The sequence below is a fragment of the Fusarium odoratissimum genome, assembly GCF_000260195.1.
Source record: "Fusarium odoratissimum NRRL 54006 unplaced genomic scaffold supercont1.79, whole genome shotgun sequence".
Classification (NCBI taxonomy): domain Eukaryota; kingdom Fungi; phylum Ascomycota; class Sordariomycetes; order Hypocreales; family Nectriaceae; genus Fusarium; species Fusarium odoratissimum.
The window spans coordinates 39,238-60,662 of NW_022158795.1; the positions used below are offsets into that span (position 1 = coordinate 39,238).

The 21,425-nt window shown below is 44.4% G+C and overlaps 6 protein-coding genes across 6 annotated transcripts; 4 read left to right on the plus strand and 2 right to left on the minus strand.

The window, feature by feature from the left end:
- Positions 1-27: 27 nt before the first annotated feature.
- Positions 28-1,939, minus strand: FOIG_16401 (uncharacterized protein; the record flags this gene model as incomplete). Its single annotated transcript, XM_031217842.1, has 5 exons — positions 28-255; positions 311-1,004; positions 1,057-1,325; positions 1,468-1,614; positions 1,760-1,939. The coding sequence occupies 5 exons, from the start codon at positions 1,937-1,939 to the stop codon at positions 28-30; spliced, it is 1,518 nt and encodes a 505-aa protein (XP_031052448.1).
- Positions 1,940-2,679: 740 nt separating this feature from the next.
- On the plus strand, positions 2,680-5,020 carry FOIG_16402 (uncharacterized protein; the record flags this gene model as incomplete). Its single annotated transcript, XM_031217843.1, has 5 exons — positions 2,680-3,531; positions 3,615-3,778; positions 3,840-4,141; positions 4,191-4,402; positions 4,451-5,020. 5 exons carry the CDS (start codon positions 2,680-2,682, stop codon positions 4,985-4,987), a joined length of 2,067 nt encoding a protein of 688 aa, XP_031052449.1. The 3' UTR covers positions 4,988-5,020.
- Positions 5,021-5,525: 505 nt separating this feature from the next.
- FOIG_16403 (ATPase) lies at positions 5,526-10,386 on the plus strand (the record flags this gene model as incomplete). Its single annotated transcript, XM_031217844.1, has 15 exons — positions 5,526-5,813; positions 5,870-5,914; positions 5,967-6,129; positions 6,184-6,431; positions 6,484-7,031; positions 7,081-7,586; positions 7,649-8,169; positions 8,214-8,263; positions 8,319-8,593; positions 8,647-8,916; positions 8,964-9,278; positions 9,308-9,534; positions 9,583-9,742; positions 9,798-10,237; positions 10,288-10,386. The coding sequence occupies 15 exons, from the start codon at positions 5,526-5,528 to the stop codon at positions 10,384-10,386; spliced, it is 4,155 nt and encodes a 1,384-aa protein (XP_031052450.1).
- A 1,627-nt stretch (positions 10,387-12,013) lies between these two features.
- Positions 12,014-13,201, plus strand: FOIG_16404 (uncharacterized protein; the record flags this gene model as incomplete). The annotated part of the gene is made up of 3 exons (XM_031217845.1): positions 12,014-12,022; positions 12,080-12,652; positions 12,719-13,201. The coding sequence occupies 3 exons, from the start codon at positions 12,014-12,016 to the stop codon at positions 13,199-13,201; spliced, it is 1,065 nt and encodes a 354-aa protein (XP_031052451.1).
- Positions 13,202-14,586: 1,385 nt separating this feature from the next.
- FOIG_16405 (uncharacterized protein) lies at positions 14,587-16,632 on the minus strand (the record flags this gene model as incomplete). The annotated part of the gene is made up of 3 exons (XM_031217846.1): positions 14,587-16,197; positions 16,267-16,346; positions 16,404-16,632. 3 exons carry the CDS (start codon positions 16,630-16,632, stop codon positions 14,587-14,589), a joined length of 1,920 nt encoding a protein of 639 aa, XP_031052452.1.
- A 252-nt stretch (positions 16,633-16,884) lies between these two features.
- Positions 16,885-17,966, plus strand: FOIG_16406 (uncharacterized protein; the record flags this gene model as incomplete). Its single annotated transcript, XM_031217847.1, has 4 exons — positions 16,885-17,115; positions 17,173-17,247; positions 17,314-17,608; positions 17,662-17,966. The coding sequence occupies exons 1-4, from the start codon at positions 16,927-16,929 to the stop codon at positions 17,964-17,966; spliced, it is 864 nt and encodes a 287-aa protein (XP_031052453.1). The 5' UTR covers positions 16,885-16,926.
- Between the last annotated feature and the right edge of the window lie 3,459 nt (positions 17,967-21,425).

Sequence of the window (21,425 nt, forward strand, 5' to 3'; positions counted from 1 at the left end):
TACAAATAGTTTCATAAGTACATGGCATCAGTGCCAGAATGGAATTGGCGAAGGGAAATTTGGCTGACTCACTCCAAACGTGTTCTTGCAGACAGTGGCAATTGCCATGATTTCTCCCGAAATTGGCCTGTAGCAATCGATGGCATAGGTAATGGAAATGGTAGGGATGGCGACAACCTGGACACCCACGAAGCCGAACCCGATGATAATGACGGCAGGCCAAGGCCATTTGTCCTGCAAGCCAACACCGAAAGCCTTTGTATGATTAGTTGAGTCCCCCAATGAAAGACGATAATGCAAATGTTCTCACCACTAGCCCAACAATAGCAGCAGCAATGAATGGAGTTAAAGACCAGAGCCGCATCTCTGGTTCCCGGATGCCCTTGTTCCTCGCCGTTGCTTTCTGTGAGACATAATCCGACCATGGTCCGGCTACGGCGAGCCCCAGCACGCCACCGCCCACGAGTGCAAAGTTGGCGTAGCCGACCTGCGCCGGTGTGAATTTATAAGGCGGCGCAGCGAGGCCAGGAGACTGCAGAAGGTTAACTGCCAATAGGGCATTCGCAGCTGACCCCATCGACACGGATGCCCAAAAAATGATGGGAAAGAAAAAGATATGTGCTGGAGTGAAAAAGTGCCGAACAACCGATCGCCACGCAGTCCGATCTATTGCTTGAAAAATACCGAACTGGGCTCGGCTGGGCTTGCCGCTTCCTAGAATCCCAGGTTGGGGGGGTTGTATGTGTGTTGACGAAACAAACTCGACATGACCAGAGCTCATCTCTAATTTGGCATTGTCGTTGCTGCCTTGCTCCGATCCCTGAACAGCTGGGATAGGATCTTGATTCCGCAAACGACGGGTTTCCGGGAAGAAAAAGAGGAGTCCAATGATGTTAAGGCCCTGGGCGCCGGTACAAGCCCAGAAGAAGATTCTCCAGGAAACCTTTTCCTGGACAGCTCCTGATATAATCGGGCCAAGGAAGAGACCCATAAAGTAACACCAACTTGGGTTGTAGGTAAGTAGGGCGGTTGAATTTGAACGGCGTTGTAACTTACAAGTACGATCCGACATATTTCCCGCGTTCGTGGAGGAAGAAGATGTCAGTCACTACGACGTTCATAACGCTCTCATTCGCAGACGCCCCTGTCCCCGCAAGGATCCGTGCGGCTAAAAATGAGCCGTATGATGTAGCCGTCGCTTGCCAAATACAAGCACCAAAGTTCAGCAATGCGCAGACAAGGAGGGTTATCCGTCGTCCGAAAATCTCGCAGCTAGGGATGATGAAGAAATTGCAGTATCCTAGAAGCAACACAGTTACCCCAGTCTGGAAGAATCAGCTTCACTATTCCAGCACTATTGCGGTGACGAAGGGGGTAAGCCGTCAACTGGCCAAGATGCAGCCAGGCAGTCGAAACGACTCAACGGTGTAACAATAACACAGGGTCAAGAGAATATGGTTATCTCACCAACAAAGCGACGTCAGTCAATGACTTTTCCCATTGCTGCATGAAGACTGGAGTTAAAGGTGCTATAGACAGAGCCGGAATGACGCTTGCGATCACGAAGATACCTTGGTTAACAATGACCAAGGTTTTCCAGAACATGCTCCAGTTCTGGAGATATAAGTTAGCTCTATCACTTGGTTGATATTTACTCAGAGACCAAACCACTTGGTGTACATAAACCTCTGGCAGGAATCTTAAGGCAGGGTTGGGGCTTTGGAGCTGTGAAGAAACACTAAAACAGGGTTATGCTAACCAGTGGGTCATGTGGATCGTCGGTCGGTTGCGGAATCAAGACGACCGAATCTGGATTGTCTTCATTGTGGTAAAACCTCGCTCCCCCAATCTCCGTCATGATTTCGGTGCCGGGCACAAGGTCGACCTCGGCCTCCCTTCCCACGGGCGTGAGGTTTGGAATGCTTTCTGCTCGCTCCATTTTCGCTGATGCCAATACTGTTTCGGGGGGCGATTAACGACAATCAAAGACCCTGAGGACTGACCAGCCATATGATTCTTTTTATGCCCTGCAAGAGTCCCCGTGCCCCACAAACCAATGGGGGGTTAGTTAGGTTAGGCTGGGGTGCCGTTGCGGGGCACTATCGTTTTCTTCACTATACTTCGTCCCCGCCATCATACCCAGCCCCGCCACGTAAAACCGTGAACACCAACAAGTGGCCAGACGGCCCCGCGACACACGCAAGATGCCTTTCCTAACTAGTTTAGGGTTAACGCTGACTGCGACGTGGATTTGTGCAGTATCGGGACGGTTGTCTCGATAACCCACGCGTGCAATATTCGTCCCCGGTCGGTTTTAACCCTCAATGCTCATTCTCTGTACTGGTGGTGACTGTTGTCTACTCTTCCTATCTTCGCCTTGGTGTCTCTGACTAAATTGTACTGAATTAGTTCTCCCTCTTGTGGGCGCATTGTCGCAGGCTACCAGGACTTAATTGAATAGTATAGAGAGTAGTACCAAAGTATCGTTTCCATCCTCCGGATGGAATAATACCAGGCGCGATTACAAGCACCTGAATTCTCATTAACTAACCTAGCTTTCTACGACTCCAGCTCGTATTTATCTTAGAGCATACAGTGGGCGGACTGAAGAGCGCGCCGATCAATCACTTGATTGCGCAGCAATCAACTCGCAGTCTAACCAAGACACATTGAACAACCATGAACGCGACAAAATGGAGAATCTCCAAGGCGTGCCAGGAATGTCGCGTCAAGAAGATCAGGTGCAATGGCGTAATGCCTTGCCAGAATTGCAGGCTGAGAAGCCTCGCCTGCGTATACCGCGAGAAGGCTCGCAATCGCCCGCGCAAGATCAAGCCGCGAACAGCCGCATCTGAGGCAATCGGGTCACACGATACCCTCGAAGCGCCCTCAATCGAGCCATCAGATGAGGGCTCAAACGTACCTCTGACTCCTAATGTAGACGTCGCCGTGTCTGCGTCACCAGCTCCTTCGGCGTTTGCGAGCGAACGCAGTATCAACAACAATAGCGTCGCCGCCACTCACCGAGCATCGCCTTCATGTCTACTTCAGCTTTACTATGGGCCCTCGTCAAACTTCGCTTTACTCAACTTGATATATCACCAGATTGAAGGAACTCGTCCCAATGTCCCGTCTCGCGAAGGTGTCGAAGAAGTTGGTCCTGGCCTGGATCTGTTCAGAGATCGAAGGCTGTTCTTTGGTGACTTGGCAGACAACCAGCGGCCAACGTCAGTCTCCGAGGACTACTCAGCCATGCTTATCGACCCAGAAACAGCAAAGAGGTTACTCGACAGATACATTCTCACTTACTGGCACGGCTTACCTGTGATGAGCAAGGAGACTTACCGCCGCCGCCTAGACGCTCTCTTCAAACGACCCATCCTTGATTTTGATTGTCCAGAAACCATCATCATCATGCTGGCTGTGGGCCTTGGGGCTTCAATGGCTGGGGAGGAAGCGATTGCGGAGTTCTTATTTCAGAAAGCGAAGCAAGGCGCTGCTAAGCTGGATGAGGTTGTCAACATACAAGTGGTTCAAATACACCTTATGATGATAAGTCTCACTTCTTCAAGTTTCTGGGCTTTGTGCTGACATACCCTCACGGTCATTTCCAGTCTGAAAGAGCGCGGCCAAACTCAAGTTTCCTCCACGTCGGTACTGCAGTAAGAACAGCTGTTGCTGCTGGACTTCATAAAGACGCATGTATGCGACCTGGGGAAACACAAGAGGTTGTCGACCAACGGAGGATCATGTATTGGAGTTTATTCTTCTGGGAAACGTACGCCAAAACTTCACGCGAGAAAACCAACTCAGACCCGGGGTTACTGACCGGAGAATAGGTGGAATTGCTTTGTTGTCGGTCGCCCCAGCTCGATTCCCGATCCAGGTCAAAGCATACCTGTCCCGGGAGAGCATCAGCTCTTGGTCTCTTTGGCCACGCTATCCAGGATCATGGATAAATGCGCCAAGCGCATCTACAGCCCGCGGCATGACTCTTTATTGCCGGTCTGGAATGCAGCCATAGAAATCCGCCAAGAGCTTCACTGTTTCGCAGAACAGCAGCTCAAAGACATGAAGTTTTGCCTTGTAGGAGACCCGAGCACCGGAGAACGTGGGGTTTGTCAAGCCATGGTGTCTACGAGTGAGTTACCCTGATTGCTGAACCGTCAACCTGGTAACTAATTTCCTAGTGTATCACCACACTCTTCTGTTGACGTTCCGCCCATTCTTGATCCTTCGAGCGAAGTTGAAGCAAGAGAATTCATCTTCCGAAAACATACCTGCGGAGAGCTTACACACGCCTCCACGCTGGCTTGACAACGCCTGTGAATACTGCCTCGAGGCGGCAAGAAATTCCATTGGATTCTTGACAGCCTCTTGCGCTACCAACATTCTTTGTCGCGTAAGGTCTACATTACCTTGCCAGGACTTAAGATCTAACCGCTATTAGGATATCAAATACCATGGCTTTTTTATCGAAGGTGCATGCTACGCTTTGGCCTTTGACATGCTACAGGAGAAGACGAAGACGGCTCACCGCAACCTCCCTTGGATCCACTCCGGCCTGAGATGCCTTCGTTCCATGGTTACTAAGGCTGGGGCCAATGCTGGCCAACTACCAACTACAATTGCTTCAATCGAGCAAATGGTCCGCTCCGTATTTCCGTCTTTCGAGCTGAGGGACGATGTGGATCCGGATGTTCGGCAAGCTCAGGCTCAACAACCCTTAGACTCAACATTGCCAGGCTCCCCGTTCATGCCGCACGCTAGCGGGATCGGAGAGGAGCCGACATTCACTTTCCCTTCAATGCCGTTCGGCTTTGATGTCACTGGGCAGCCGAATGGAGCCTCTCTCTTGGGTGTAGGATCGGAAGAATTGGCAGATTTCACAGCTGCCGACGTCGGGTGGGACATCGCCTTTGGCACCATGAACATGGAAGCTTTCTTATCTCTTGATCGGACTAACGCCTTCAATTTTGCTCCCTAATGCCGTCAGGCGGATCTTATTCACGATCACGGTGGGGCTGTCGGTCTTGTTGCTTCGGATCACAGACCGTCCGGACTTAAAAATAAAGACAGGATAACACATCCGTTCCGGGATTAGCCGGGAGATGACGGACCTTGTAAAATTTCTGTCCTAAATTGTTTTTTTTTTACGTGTAAAGGGTGGTTGCTACAGGTCGGTCGTGGAGACTCGATGGGGTCGTGGCTTGATAGCATTCCGGTGCTTCTGGAAATACGGAAACACGGAAATATGGGTCGTGGCTTGGTAGTTCTGGTTCTTCTGGAAATACGGTAACACGGAAATGCGGAGGCATGGAAAAATGGGTTTGCAGGGATGGAGGCTAATTGTTACCGGGCTTAAAAGTAATATATACCATGGAATCTAGAATTGAATAAGGATGGATTTCTTTGCAATCAAACCTCAAGGAGCTTAATGGTGATCTAGACCGCTCAAAATATCGCGACAGAAGATACAATTGACCGCAGAACGACAGTGGCCTTCAAGCAGACCAACGGTCAACATGGCAGATACTCCGAACAATAATGGCACTCGCCCCGACAGCCCGAATCAGTCCTTCGTTCATAACCAGGAAGCTCACTCTGGAACCTCGAGTGATACTAATGTAGACGTCGAGAACGTTGACGAGGAGAAAGGCAAGGATTTCATTCAGAAACGCTTAACATTAACGTTTCAAAATGTTATCGTACGCGTTACGGCTCCTGATGAAGCATTGGGTGAGACTCTTTGGTCCTGGGTTGATCCTCGTCAATTGGGTGGTTTGTTCAAGAGAACACATCGGCCGAAGAGAGTAAGCAGTTCTCAATCGGCCACACTAACTCGGTGTCATTTGCTAAGCTGTGCTAGACTATCCTACACGATGTTTCTGGTCAAGTGAACCCTGGCGAAATGGTGAATATGTCCCCATCCAAATTCGTGAATCTTGCTCATACAATTCAATCAGCTTCTGGTGCTTGGTCGACCAGGCTCAGGTTGCACATCCCTACTTCGTGTGCTTTCTAACGAACGAGAGGCCTTCCAAGAGGTTGAGGGCGAGACGAGATACGGAAGCATGAATCATATTCAAGCAAGAAAGTTTCGACAGCAGATCGTTTTCAACACTGAAGGTTCGGAAGCCATGTCCCTGTTCAAGACCTGAATGTTGCTGACAAGCTTGTTAGATGACATCCACTTCCCAACCCTGACCGTCAACGAGACCATGAAGTTTGCTCTCCAGAACAAAATGCCTCGAGAGAGACCTGAACATGTCGGAAAGAAGGGCGATTTCGTCCAGGACATGCGAAACAAGATACTTGACTCTCTAGGCATTGGCCACACGCAAAATACGCTCGTCGGCAATGAGTTCATCCGTGGTGTATCTGGCGGAGAGAGGAAGAGAGTATCCCTAGCTGAAGTTATGGCCACCCAGGTGTGTACATGCAAATTCTGAAGGATAGAGTTGATGCTGATGCTCACCGTAGAGTCCCTTGCAGTTCTGGGATCAGCCAACTCGAGGCCTCGATTCCAAGACGGCTCTGGAGTTTGTGGAGACTTTGCGACGAGACGTCAATACAAACGGCAAGTCTGTGGTTTTAACAACCTATCAAGCCGGAAACGGCATCTTCGATGCCTTTGACAAGGTTATTGTGCTGGCCGAAGGACGTGTCATCTACTACGGCCTCCGCACCGCCGCCAAGTCGTACTTCGAGGACATGGGCTTCGTTTGTCCTCGTGGCGCCAACATTGCCGACTTCCTCACATCTGTTACCGTCAACACGGAGAGACAGATTGCTCCCGGATTTGAAACTCGGGTTCCGAATACCCCTGAAGAGTTTGAGACTGTTTACAAGAGAAGTGAAATTTGTCGCTTGATGAGACAGCTCATTCAACAACCAGAGAACCTGGGCGATCAAGTTGAAGATTTGAAGATGGCAGTTGAGCGAGAGAAGCGACAGCGGAAATGGAGACTTGGCAAGAGAGGTGTTTATACTGCCGGCCTTCGCGAGCAAATCATCAACTGCACCCAGCGGTACGTCCCCTTTCCATCTTAGTAATTCGAAGAGTGCTGATCCTTGCAGCCAATGGCAAACCATGATGGGCGACCGCATGTCTCTTGTCATCAAGGTCGTTTCCGCCATCATCCAAGCTCTCGTCTGCGGCAGCTTGTTCTACAATCTCCCGCTGACGAGCGAGTCCATCTTTCTCCGGCCCGGTGCTCTATTCTTCCCCATCCTCTACTTCTTATTGGAGACTATGTCAGAGACGACAGCCTCGTTCATGGGCCGCCCTATCTTGGTGCGCCACAAGCGATTTGGGTTCTATCGACCTACGGCCTGTTGTATCGCCAACGCCATCACAGATATCCCTATTGTTATGCTACAGGTTACGTGCTTCACGTTAATTCTCTACTTCATGAGTGGGCTTCAAGTCGACGCGGGCAAGTTCTTCACTTGCTGGATTGTAGTGAACGCAAGCACTCTCTGTTTCCTCCAGCTGTTCCGTGCGGTCGGAGCCATGTTCAACCATTTCGGTCTTGCGAGCTATATCTCCGGACTATTGTCCACGATACTCTTCGTCTACGCAGGTATCTCTCATGTCCCTAATCTTGTTTGTTTGTTGACTCCTCGATTCTAACCGCTACCCAAGGTTATCTGATCCCATTCGGCAAGATGCACCCCTGGTTCCGCTGGATTTTCTATCTCAACCCAGCTGCCTACGCATTCGAGTCCTTGATGACGAACGAATTCCAGGGCCTCAAGCTCGAGTGTATCGCTCCACAGTATATTCCCTTTGGTGCTGGGTACGACAGTCAGAATCGGGACTTTAGAGGCTGCACTGTTGCCGGTAGCGATGGGTCTGGCATGATTGATGGTGTCGCATACGTTCAACAGCAGTACGACTATGCGGTTGGACATACCTGGCGTGGATTTGGCGTCTTGATTGGCTTTTGGATTTTCCTCATCGGTCTTACGGCTCTCGGCTTTGAGCTACGGAACAGCCACGGAGGATCGTCTGTTCTGCTTTACAAGAGAGGGCTACGGACCAAGAAGAGTTCGGACCCCGAAAAGGAAGCCGGTCGGAACACGGAACGGCCTCTGCAAATGCCTTCTCAATATGCGCATCAACCTTTTCTTGGCATAACCTGGACTACTTTGTTCAGTATCAGGGTGCGCAGAAGCAGCTTCTGAATCAGGTGTTTGGATTTGTCCAGCCAGGAAACCTTGTTGCTTTGATGGGCTGCTCTGGTGCAGGGAAGACGACGTAAGGCAATCTCTGGCCACACCCTATTCGCTCGCTAATCAACTTCCTTGAACAGCCTCCTAGATGTCCTCGCTCAACGCAAAGATGCAGGAGAAATTCGCGGTTCAATTCTCATTGATGGAAAGCCTCAAGGGATTTCCTTCCAGAGAATGACTGGCTATTGCGAACAAATGGACGTTCATGAGGCTACTTCAACAGTTAAGGAAGCTCTCATCTTCTCAGCTGTCTTGCGGCAACCGAGAGATATTCCGCACGAGGAGAAAATTGCCTATGTTGACCACATCATCGAACTGTTGGAGCTTCAGGATATCTGTGATGCCCTTATTGGAAGTGAGTATTGCCTATCCCCTCCGACCTAGTTGCAGCACTGATTGAGGAACCAGCCCCTGGCGCCGGCCTTAGCATCGAGCAGCGTAAGCGCGTCACGCTTGGTGTCGAGTTGGTCGCCAAGCCGACTTTACTTTTCCTTGATGAGCCTACGTCAGGCTTGGACGGCCAGTCTGCTTTCAATATCGTTCGTTTCATGCGACGTCTTGTCGACGGCGGCCAAGCTGTCTTGTGTACGATTCATCAACCTTCCGCAGTGCTCTTCGATGCGTTTGACTCTCTATTGCTCTTGGCCAAGGGTGGGCACATGGCGTACTTTGGCGAAAGTAAGTTTCAATTCACGACTCTATGCAGTTTTTCTCACAATCTTCAGCTGGACAATATTCCAAGACACTTCTCAGCTACTTTGCCAGGAATGGTGCCCCTTGCCCAGAAGGTGCGAATCCTGCCGAACACATCGTCGAGGTTATCCAGGGTAAGGGCGAAGTCGACGTTGACTGGGTCGATGTATGGAACCGATCTATCGAGCGCGAGAAAGCTTTGGAGAAGCTTGAGAAGTTGAACCAAGAAGCTCTGTCAAGGACTCGAGACGAACTGGAGGACACCGCCAGCTTCGCCACATCTAAATGGTTCCAGTGGAAGACTGTCCTCAACAGACAGATGATTCAGCTCTGGCGATCTCCGGCAAGTACTCGGTAAGCCACAATCTTATGAAAGACATACTAATTATTTGGCAGGACTACGTGTGGAACAAGATCAACTTGCACATTTTTGCTGCACTCTTCAGCGGATTTACTTTCTGGATGATTGGAGATGGCACGTTCGACCTTCAGCTGAGACTCTTCGCCATATCCAACTTCATTTTTGTGGCTCCAGGCTGTATCAACCAGATGCAGCCGTATTTCTTGCACAATCGAGATCTGTTTGAGACTCGAGAGAAGAAGGTGGGTTGCTACACCCTTTTGGCTTGACCACTTACTAACGCTTCCCAGTCGAAAACGTATCACTGGGTTGCTTTTATCGGATCGCAGACTGTTGCTGAGATTCCATATTTGATCATTTGCGCGACTCTTTACTTTGTCTGTTGGTACTTTACTGCCGGTTTCCCAGTCGAGGCGAAAGTCTCAGGACATGTTTATCTCCAGATGATCTGTAAGTCTACAGTTGCCGAGTCGTGAGAGTTACATGTGCTGACTCGGCTCCACAGTCTACGAGTTCTTGTATACCTCCATTGGGCAGGCCATTGCTGCATACGCGCCAAACGAGTACTTTGCAGCGATTATGAACCCGCTGCTCATCGGAGCTGGAATGATCTCGTTCTGCGGTGTCGTAGTCCCGTACGGCGCGATGCAAGCCTTCTGGAAGTACTGGCTTTACTATCTTGACCCATTCCACTATCTCTTTGGTGGCCTGATGGGCCCTATCATCTGGGACGTAGAAGTCAAATGTCGTCCCGAGGAGTTTACTTCCTTCCAAGCTCCAGACGGCCACACTTGCGGAGAGTACATGGCTGAGTTCCTACATTCGAATGCCGGTTACGTGGCGTATCCCAATGCCACTGGGGCTTGCGACTACTGTGCCTATTCAACAGGAGCAGACTATGCAAAGACCTTCAATCTTCGAGAAGAATTCTATGGCTGGAGAGATGTAAGTGAGAAGCTTTCTCGGATATCGATATGGGACTAACGGTTTGTCAGACTGGCATTACTGCGCTCTTCTGCATCTCCTCCTACGCTCTTGTGTTTTTGATGATGAAATTGAGGAGCAAGAAGACAAAGAGTGCCCGATCTGACTAAGTTTCAACTGTGAGTACATATAACTAAAAGACAGCTAGAAGGCTGGAGCTGATATTATTTCTAACTTCAGGAAACTGTTACGGCCCCAGTGGTTCCGTCACGTGTACATCGCATTTTCCTCATATCATCGCATGCTGCATGGAACCGGATCAGCACCAAGACTATACAAATATAACTAATCCGTTGCAATTAGTACTAATCCACCACGATTACTATTAATCACCATCTACTGTCACTACTATATAGATCACATTCATTAGCACTTTTATAAAACCTAGCTCACTAGCTATTAATAAGATTTCTTTATATTAATAAGCCTAATATATGTCACTTAATTATAAAAAGATATAATAACTAACTTACTTAGTATAACGCCCTATGCTATCTATAAACATGAACCTAGTATAGTGTAGTTTTCCTGTTTAAAATCCTAACTATTAAAGTTTAAATCACTGCTTTATCTCCTTTATGCCTATAGCTTTATATTTAAAGTAGGCCATTTCCTTTTATAATAGTTATACAAGCTGTTAAACTACAGGGCGAAAGATCAGGCCATAATTGCTATGCAGGCAATTATAGACATACTACAGCTGCCTTGTAAAAGCCTTACAGTGCTGCGACAGGCATGAATTATAACACTTTGCCTTTAATACAGATATATTAAGCTTAGGATAATCCTTATAAAAGGCCGTTTTAGAGTTATTAATATAAAATAACCACTGCATAAGCAGCCTTGAGGTTAGGGTCTGATAGTATAATACACTTGGATAAATATGTTATTTTTTTTACTAATTGGCGTCTAGATTTATATTAAAATTATACATAAAATTAATAAAACTTGCAATAGCCGGCGGAGGTTGTCCCAACATACATTTTGTGACGTCCCACCTTTTTAGGCCCAACTAAGCTTGCTTAGTTGGCCTCCCCCCGACTCAAGCCAACGGGTAATAGCACCCCTGGACGAAAAATACATGTATATACGGAGGAACATGCCCGCTTCCCCACAGCCCCTCAAACGCCACGAATACTACCCTGGATATAATCTGAACCGAGAAACGGGTATTATTGATGTCGCGTTTGCACCTCAAAGTGAGATGAACAAACACGTAATTGAGATGGTTATCTTCTAGGATGAGCTTAATGACAATAAGGTTGGACCGACGTTCGTGATTCAGCGCAGCCACTCTTCACCTGTAATTCTCTGGGCCAGACTTGACAAGCACCTGCGTTCCTAAAACACTCGAGCCCATGTTCATAACTACTGTCGCTCAGGTTATCTACCCGCGCCCTTGATGAAAGCATGTGAGAAGCCACGAGACAGTGTACACGCAAGACGGTTATCTTCAACGTTCACGCATCTAACGATAGCGGCTTGAGCCCATTGCGGGGATACGGTGGAGAGTTGAAAGTGGTAGTGGAACCGCCCCGCAAATGAAGATGAAGAGTCCCGCAAACTTTGTGGGGAACATATCGCGGTGGCTGCTCCACGATTGCGCGCCGTAGATGGCTATAATATGCAGTGAATGAATCCGGTTATATCACCTACCTGGCTCAGCAAAGTCACGGCCCCTATTCGAAAAAAAAATCACAGGTCGGAGGTTTTTATAGAGATACTGTACAACTTACAATGAACGGTGTACGTATGCTTCCACCTTCTGTCAGGCAGCCACACGCGCTAACAATTGCTTTAAAGCGCTCGACTCTCACAAACTGTAATGCTGGGGCGTCTGTGCCAGATACAGAAGCAAACGGTCCTAATGGACAGAGCATCGCTGAGTGGAGACGCAAGCGTGGCATTGATCTGTCGCAGCAGATCCGTACCGTCAGACTGGTACACATGCGATACCAGCATCCCGACCTAAAGGGCATCAGCACGTTTCTTCACGACTTTGGCATGCGTGCTGTAAAGGAGACCGAAGACTGTGTGTGGTTCCGGGGATATGGGGTCGACCAGTACGTCTACTATGCACAGAAGGGACCCAAGAAGTTCCTCGGCGGGACATTCGAGGTGGAGACGTACAATGATCTGGTCAAGGCCTCAAAGCTAGAAGGAGCTGGCCCCATCCAGCCTCTCGATGACGCCCCTGGTGGTGGCGCTATGGTTACCGCCTACGACCCAGAAGGGGTTCCGATCAATTTTATCCATGGCCAGGAGCCAGCAAAAGCAGGCAAGATGCCTGAGAGGCTCATCGTCAATTTCGAGGCCGACAAGCCACGCAGAAGAAGGTTTCAGCGCTTTGATGAGGGGCCAGCTGCGGTACACAAGGTTTGAACACAAACATCACACACTTTAGTTTGACTGCGCATCCTGCTAACGAGGATAACGAAACAGCTTGGTCACTACGGCCTCTGCGTACGAAACTTCACCGAGCAGCTCGACTGGTATACTCGTAACTTCAATTTTGTACCCACCGACCTGCTCTATGTCCGAGGTGAGAACAGCGCCGACCAGGAAGTCGCTGTATTCGCCCACATTGATAGAGGCAACGACTATGTAGATCATCATACCATCTTCCTGAGCAAAGGCCAGACATCGCACGTTCATCATTGCTCATTCGAGATTCACGATTTCGATACGCAGCAGCTGGGTCATCAATGGCTTGCCGGGAAGGGATACAAAAATGTGTGGGGCGTCGGTCGCCATATCTTGGGAAGCCAGATCTTTGACTACTGGTGGGACACAACGGGCAACATGATTGAGCACTATGCAGATGGGGATTTAGTTAACCAAGATACGCCCATTGGACATTTGCCCGCGGGCAATGAGAGCTTGGCGGTCTGGGGTCCTGAGGTGCCAAAGGCATTCTTAGATTAGAAGCGGTGACAAGAGAAGACCCGGGGCAGGTCGACTTCAATTGCAATCTCGGGGCTTCTACGGTTATGATGCGGCCTTGTGTAGTTCTAGATACTGTCAAGTCATCATCACACTTGCTTGTCAGTATTAAATCCCGTACTACATTATTTTGGAGATGTGACATGGCGTTTGAAAACTGGGCTGCAAGTTCGCTAAGCGCACGATTAGCACCGGCTGACTGGTACTAAGAGTGTATAGGCATAAGCTACGGTCGTTCTAGTACATTTACTATGGAAGCAAGGATAAGAGCATTGTGTTAAAGCAGAAGTGTATTTGCTAACCTTATGGCTAAGTCATAAACTCAATACCGCTACGATCTTCTAATTACCCTAAACCTTCTTTTTAACCTTGTTCTTAGCCCTAGCAGCACTAATATATATATTATTATAAAAGCTTTATTAGGTTAATATTTCCTTATATATTAGTATTTATTAGTAAATCTAAAAGCTATATGCCTTACCTAGAAGTTAAATATATTTAATTTATATTACCTTTAATTAACTTATATAATTAGGTTATAAGAGCTTTCTCTGTATTATAACCTCTATAATAGTTATACCCTTTGTAAACTGCTATTTATAAATTAATTAGGGATATAATCTAGGCCTGATTTTCCCTAATTAGCTATATAGCCTTTTCTTTCTTTTTCTTAATTAATCTCTTTAACTTATATAAGGTCTTATATAAGGCCTTTTTTTATTACTAGGTAATTAAACAACCCCTATAAGTAATTTATTTTAAGTAGTTATATAAGTCTTAATTCTATAATTAAAAAAAACCAACTAAATAAGAAATTAATTACTAAGCTAATTATATTTTATATAAAAATAAATTTATATATAGCCTTATATTATTATTTAATAAAAGATATAATTATAGATTTATATATATAATTATAAAGGTTTATTTAATTTAGTAATTTTAATAGAAAAATATTATTCTCAGTATAAGAATTATTATCTTAAAAATCTAAGGTTTTTATAATATTAAGTTAACCTTTCTTAGCTAAGGGATTAAAGGTATTACCTTATATACCTTTAAGGCCACTTAAAGAGTTGTAATTTAGGTTTTCCTTATATTAGCTCTATACTATAGTAATTAATTCGGCATTTTGATATAATATCTGTATTGTAAGCTAGATATATTATTTGCAGTTAAGACTTATGGCTAAGAGCTTAAATTAGCACAGAGAACTTTGCAAGTATAAGAGATAAAAAGATAACAATTATACAGAGGTCAAGGTTCTACACTTCTATGCGCTGAAGGCTTAGGGCTATTACAATTTAAAGATGTTATGTTTAAAAAAACCAGAAGCTACTATTGACGCAGAAAAGTATACTCCTATACTACAATGTCCCAGCCGCAACAAGTTTGCGAAGCATCTGAGCAGCGTGGATCAAGTCAGATCTTGTATTGCAGGCCGCGAAAACAAATCGATCAGGGCGCAGAATAACAAACGTATTGTTGTTAGTTTCTTTTGACATGCGATGGGGATCATAGCCCTTAGGCTCGGGCCTTCCTGCGATTAGGGCTGGGCTGTCAGCGAATTCTGCAGCGGTAGCAACCCGGTAGATGTGCCGGCCCTCCAAATCACAAGGAGCAGCCCGAGTATTGTCAACGAAGACTGTGGCTTCGCCATCCCTCAGGGCTCCGTTGGATATGCCTTGGAGGCCGTGTAGGGCCGTCTCTATTTCGCCGGCGTTCTTGAGGCGTTGTAGTATCACAACTACTTGAAAAAGGCCCTTCTTCTCGGGACTGAAAATAATGTCATCGGTGAAGAAGACCTGCTCATCTTGTGGCGTATTTGTAATGCGAACTGCATAGACTTGGGGAAAGTTTCTGCCGCCGCCAAGTCTAGGCAAAAACGCCATTCCCATTCCCTCCTGCCATTGGTACCGAATCATCCCATCGCGGCGATTTCCAAGCTGCAGCCAGTGTTTCCAGCTTGGGATGAGCTGAATGAGCCAGAGGTACCAGTCACGTATGAAGACCTTGGCGTTGCTAGATTCCGTGACATAATCTCCATTCTCAACAGTGGATAAAAGGGACTTGTCGAGTTGTTGCTTTCGCTCCGAATACCAGCCTTGGAGCAGTTTCTGGTAGTCTACCAATTCCTGGCCCCCAGTAGAAGAACTGATCGCTATGCGAAGACGCCATACCAGCGAGACGGCGTCCCGAAATGCCGACGCGATGCCTTGGCCACCAAACGGTGGGAATACATGTGCGGCGTCTCCGCACAGCACAACTCGACCGAGTGACCATTTGTTGCAGCTTCTTGCCGAGAACCGAAAGGGGCGACAGCGAAGGACTTCAATACAGTCCAGAGGATACATAATCTGCTCCACTTCCAACCCATACCGGCTGCCTGGGTGAGTCAGATAAGGGTAGACGACCTTAGCGATCTGAAGCGGCTTAGCCATCTCGTTAGGATCTTCCTCGGGCAGGACAACAAATTCAAAACGCCAAAGTCTGTCACTATCGAGACCGAAGCGTCCACAAACTGCGGCCCGAGCATGATTGCACATGAATCTAAAGTCTTTAGGAAAGAATTCATCGTAGACTTGCTGGGGGGTGTACCCCTTCTCCCAGAGGGGGAATTTGGGGTGAGTTGTGGGCGTGGGAAGGGAAATTTTCCAGTTGAGCGCAACCCATTCTTTCTCGTATGGTGCGTTCCTGGCCTGATCCAGCGTGATACCCCGAGGTTCTAAGTATCTCTTACGCGTGAAACCAGTCTTGCCATCAGCGCCGATGAGGAATTTGCCCCGGACGGTATGGCATTGATTAGATGTATCAGTGTAGCGCGCATATACCCAATCTTTATCCTCCCATATAGATGTGACGCTCGCGCCTAGATGCATTTCAGCTACACCCATGGTCGTTATTCGAGACCTCAGGTGTTTCTCTATGCAAGGCTGCTTGTGGCACATAAAACCTGGATGGCCAGTACCTCCTTCCGTCTATATGTCGTTGTTAGTCAACTCGAATCTGGCCACGGGGAAGTCAGAAAGATGTGCCCTTCAACATACCGTGCTGTAATCCATCATCATAAACGGCTTTCTGCTCAGGTCATGATGCACCTTGCCGATAAACCTAAAATTACCCATACCTGAAGATGGGGTGAGCAAGCTGTATAGAAGAAGATGGCGGTAATTGGCAAACTAACACTGGCCGATCTCTGTGAATATCTTATCGTATATCCCGCAACCTTGAAGGCAGCGGATACCATCTTCGTCTAAAGCGATTCCGCGGGGGTCTGCATTCACCTCACAGTCTTTTTCAAGAACAACATGGGGTATGGAATACTGGCTTAGGAGCACTGACACCATAGCACCAGTTGGTCCGCAACCGCAGACAATTATGTCGGTCGTCTTGGGTAAATCTTTCTCTACCATGGCTGATCGCTGAGTGAACAGCAAATTTGATTCAGCTCGACGACAACGTCCTCTTGAAATACACAAATTCATACATCGCTTCATCTCTATATTGCGGGGCCCCACGGTTGACTGTTGCGGGGCCCCATGGTTGACTGTTGTGGGTGACTTTGCGGGGCAAGCGGGGAACTGCGGCGGGGAAAGATCTGCTGTAGTATGTAAATAAGACGGAGAACATCAACTCCCTGCCGGAAACAACACGAACAACAATCAGCAGGACAATAGCAGCCAATTTATCATTTACTGAGAGCCAAAATGACGAACTGGACTCACTTGATCCGCTTCAGGGCTGTAGAGGATGGCCAAGTTCATCTTGGACAGTTAGTCGATACTTCACGAGACGTGGGAATCGACTGCCTGAACGGCGTCGAGGTGAAAGCCTTCTTGATAAATGGAGATGTGTTCAATGGTACGGTTACCCAGAACATCTTCACTGTCGATCACGTACGTTACAAACCGATCCCAAATACCCATGAGAGGCTAATAAAGATATTCGCAAAGTTGCTGTCGCCAGTCAGCCGAGAGCAGTGCAATTACATCAGGTGCCTCGGGCTTAACTACAAAGATCACGCTGAGGTGAGTGCAAAAGGATTATACAAACACTCCAGTCGCATTTGATCACATATACTAACTCTGACCTAGGAAGGAGGATTTCCGATTCCTGACGAGCTCGAAGTTTTCACAAAGCCTCGGTTCGCACTCACAGGCCCATATCCGGCAGCAGTCACCATCCCACGATGCGCCCAAGACGGAACAAGCGACTACGAAGCTGAGCTTTGTGTTATAATTGGGAAAACTGGTCGAGACATTCCTGAAGACAAGGCGCTGGAGTACGTCCTTGGATACACTGCCTCGAATGATGTTTCGGCCAGAACCCTCCAGCTCGCGGTGAAACAATGGTCTTTCTCGAAAGGTCTTGACAACAGTTGCCCAATAGGTGTGCTTCTGGAGCATTCGATGCCTCATAAAAGGTCACTAATAAGTTTTTAGGTCCAGTGCTTGTTTCCCCCTCTGTCATCGATGATCCACAGACCCTTGGTGTCAAGGCCATCTACAACGGTCAGACAGTACAGGATGGCAACACAAAGAACATGATCTTTTCTGTCAGGAAACAAATTTCTTCCCTTTCCCGGGGCACGACATTGGAAGCAGGAACAGTCGTGTTGACTGGTACGCCCGCTGGTATTGGATATTTTCACAAGCCACGTGTCAGCTTGGAGGCTGGAAGCCAGATTGAGATACAGATTGAGAAAGTCGGAACGCTGGTGAACAAGGTGAAATATGATGTTATATAGAGCTAAGAAAGTCTGAGGAAAATCTTATACATATCCTCTTAAAGCAACGCGCAAGTGTGGATTGTAGCCGTGATATGAAAGTTGGTCGGTTCGTTCAGACTAAAAAGTCATACGCACCACGACTGGATGGTTCCTGCGTGGAACGCCCCATTTAGGTCTCCAGCAAATGCGTACCTGCGTTGTCCTTTGTTTGAGAGAGCAACATTACGGAAATCATCAGCGTTCAACAATGTTGCTTCAGTATCTCAGTTCAGCATATGCATACTGAATCTGACTGGGAGAAACTTGTGGTAGAGATCGCATGGAGACTCGACAGAACAGTATTATGTGGTCATAGAGCAGGTTACCACTGAACCAGATATTCTGAGGGGGCACTATCACAGGATTATACTTCTTCTAAGTTTGACTTTCTTCTGAAACTGGGCTCATACGAATTATGGCAACATTTTCGTGGTGCAACCGTGGAGCATACCATAGGATCGTGGAGCACTTAGGGCCCCACAACTACACCACCGTCCCGCATGCTGCCCCGCAAACCCTGGCTTCTGGTTTGTGGGTTGTGGGGATCCTTGCAGAACAATAGAACAAGCAGAGTCTTAGGCAATAACCAAGTTCATTTAATAGAGTTGGTCAGCCTCGACTCCCCTGAAAGCATCAGAATTTTTGAATAATACTCAGAAACGGCATTTTAGATGCTGAAAATGGAGCTGTTGAACACATTCCCAACCTCATGCCCATAGCTGCTTGAATTAAAACGGAAGCTAAAGTTAACCTTATGCCAGGTGACTAATATAGGGGGACCGAGGTATTTATAATAATAGGTTTAATAATATATATGCTTTTAGTAATTAATATATTATAATTACTTATAAAGTAATTATAGCCTAGCCTTTTACCTTATAATATATAACTTATTTAACTATTCTACTTATATTATATTATATTAATATAATATATTAGCTTTAGCTTTATAAGAATTTAATTTATTATATTTTTTTTATAATTATTATATAATATAGTTAATAAGTATATGCCGCAGATAAGTATATATTATACTTTCCTTAATCTTTTTAACTTATAGCTTAAAAGCTTAAGCTATAGTTTAAAAAGGCTAGCTTTTACTTATTAAATTCCTCCCTAGATAACTTAAAAACTACTTAATAAGTCCTTATATTATAACCGCCTTTACTATATATACTATAGCACTAATTACCTAATTACTCTAACCTTCCTTAACTACTACTTCTTAATAATTTAACTACTACCTATATATTAATATCTATTTAATTAATTACTTATAATACTTCTTATATAATTATAGTCCTTCCTTTTTATAATTTAATCTTTTTTACCTTATAGTATTAACTTAATATCTTATTTATATCTTAAAGATTTTAAATCTTAGCTCTTAATAGTATATTCTTATATATTATAGCTATTATTCCTTTTATAAGAGACTTTAAGGCTTCTAATATTAACTCTAGGGAGCTATTATAATAGTATTTAATTTAATTACTAAGGTATTTAAATTAAGATTAGGTCTTAATAACTATCTTTAAGGTCTTTAAAGCCTATAGTATTAATAGTTAAGTAGCCTCCTTAGGAGGTATTAGGGTCTATAGCTATATATTAAGCTTTAAGATTATAGTTTCTAAGTTAAGAAAAGTAAGCCTAGCTCTTTTAAAACCCCCTTAGATATTACTTTTTATAAAAATAGCTTTAAATATAATATAAAAGGCAGAAAAAAACTTAATCTTAGAAATATAAGTTATAAAGTATTATAACCCTAGTAGTTATATTATATATACCTTATAAAAACTTATATAAGGCATTAGCCCCTTAATAGCTACAGGCTAATCAGAGCTAAATTACCTTATAGATAGGATTATAATACTTTAGGAACTATTATAATCTAGGATTATTATAATTTAACTTCCTTAATAATCCTCTTAAATTACTCTTAGTATATAAACCACCTTTATTAGTATTTTTATAGATTTAACTTACTAGCTATTAATAAGACTTCTTTATATTAATAAGCCTAATATATATTACTTAATTATTAAGAGATATAATATCTAACTTACTTAGTATTTAATGCCTTATATTATCTATAAATATAAACCTAATACAGATTAATTTCCCTATTTAAAACTACTATTATTATATATTAATAGCTCTTATTTAGAATATATTATATAAATAACTAAGTAATATTATATTATTAAGATATTTAATAATACTAATACCAAATTAGCACCTCCTTATATTAAGGTATTACCTAATATAGCTAAACTTATAGCTAAAGTCTAGTAGTTATATAATATTATTTGCAACCTATAGATATAAGTTAATAAGTAGTAAAGTAATATACCTGCTAATAATAATACTAATAAACTACAAGGATAAGACCTTAGAGAAGTACTTAAGCTACCTAAATTAAAACCCTTTAGAGGATAGGTAATTAATATAATCTTATTTCTTACTTAAATAAAAGGATACTTTTACTTATTCCTTAATAAGCTAGATACTCTTATAAAGAAACTTTTATTTATTATACCTTTAATCTAGGGAGATATTAAGAAATAATTTAAACCTATTATAAGAGATTTCCTAGAAAATAAAAAAGAGGAAAATTAAGAATAAGATACCTAGAATATCTTTAGAGATTAAGATAACTTTAAATAAATACTTAAGGATAATTTTAAAGTAATTAATAAAAAATACTAAGCTATTATAGAATTAATTATATTAAAATAATATAAGTTATATATTATATACTTAGCTAAATTCTAATAACTTATAGCTAAAACCTAGTAAGATAATAAGTCTCTTATAGAAATCTACTATTAAAGCTTAAAAGAAAAAGTTAAAAATAAGTTATATCTAGCTAATAAACCTAATAATCTAATTATATATATTACTATAGTAATTAAGATTAATAAATAATAATATAAATATAAAAAAGAGAAGGCTATATATTAATAAAAAGAGAGTAACTTTAACCTATATTACCTTAATTAATAATATAATAATAACTAGGGTAACTCTTAAAACTAAGGATTATAATAAGAAAATTAGTAAAATAATACCTTATATAAAATATAATTAGGACCTATATAACTTAAAGCTACCTAGCCAGGTAATAATAATTAATAATAAAATATAATAAAAGTTAAGTGCTATAACTATAATAGGTATAAATATATTACCTATAATTACCTAGAACTATAAAGACCTAGGAATCTAAATTAAAATAAGTAAACCCTAGTGTGACGGTTGGTTTCCAACTGTGGATAAACTAAGCCGTGCTAGGTTTATTGTTGGCAGATTGCGTAGGGCGTGTAACTGAGCTTGTCGAAGTGTCACGTCTCTTAATGGTAGATTCAATGCGTGTTAGGCTTGATCAATGTAAAGAAGTTTTATTGATAGCTGGTGAGCTAGAATCTATGAAAGTGC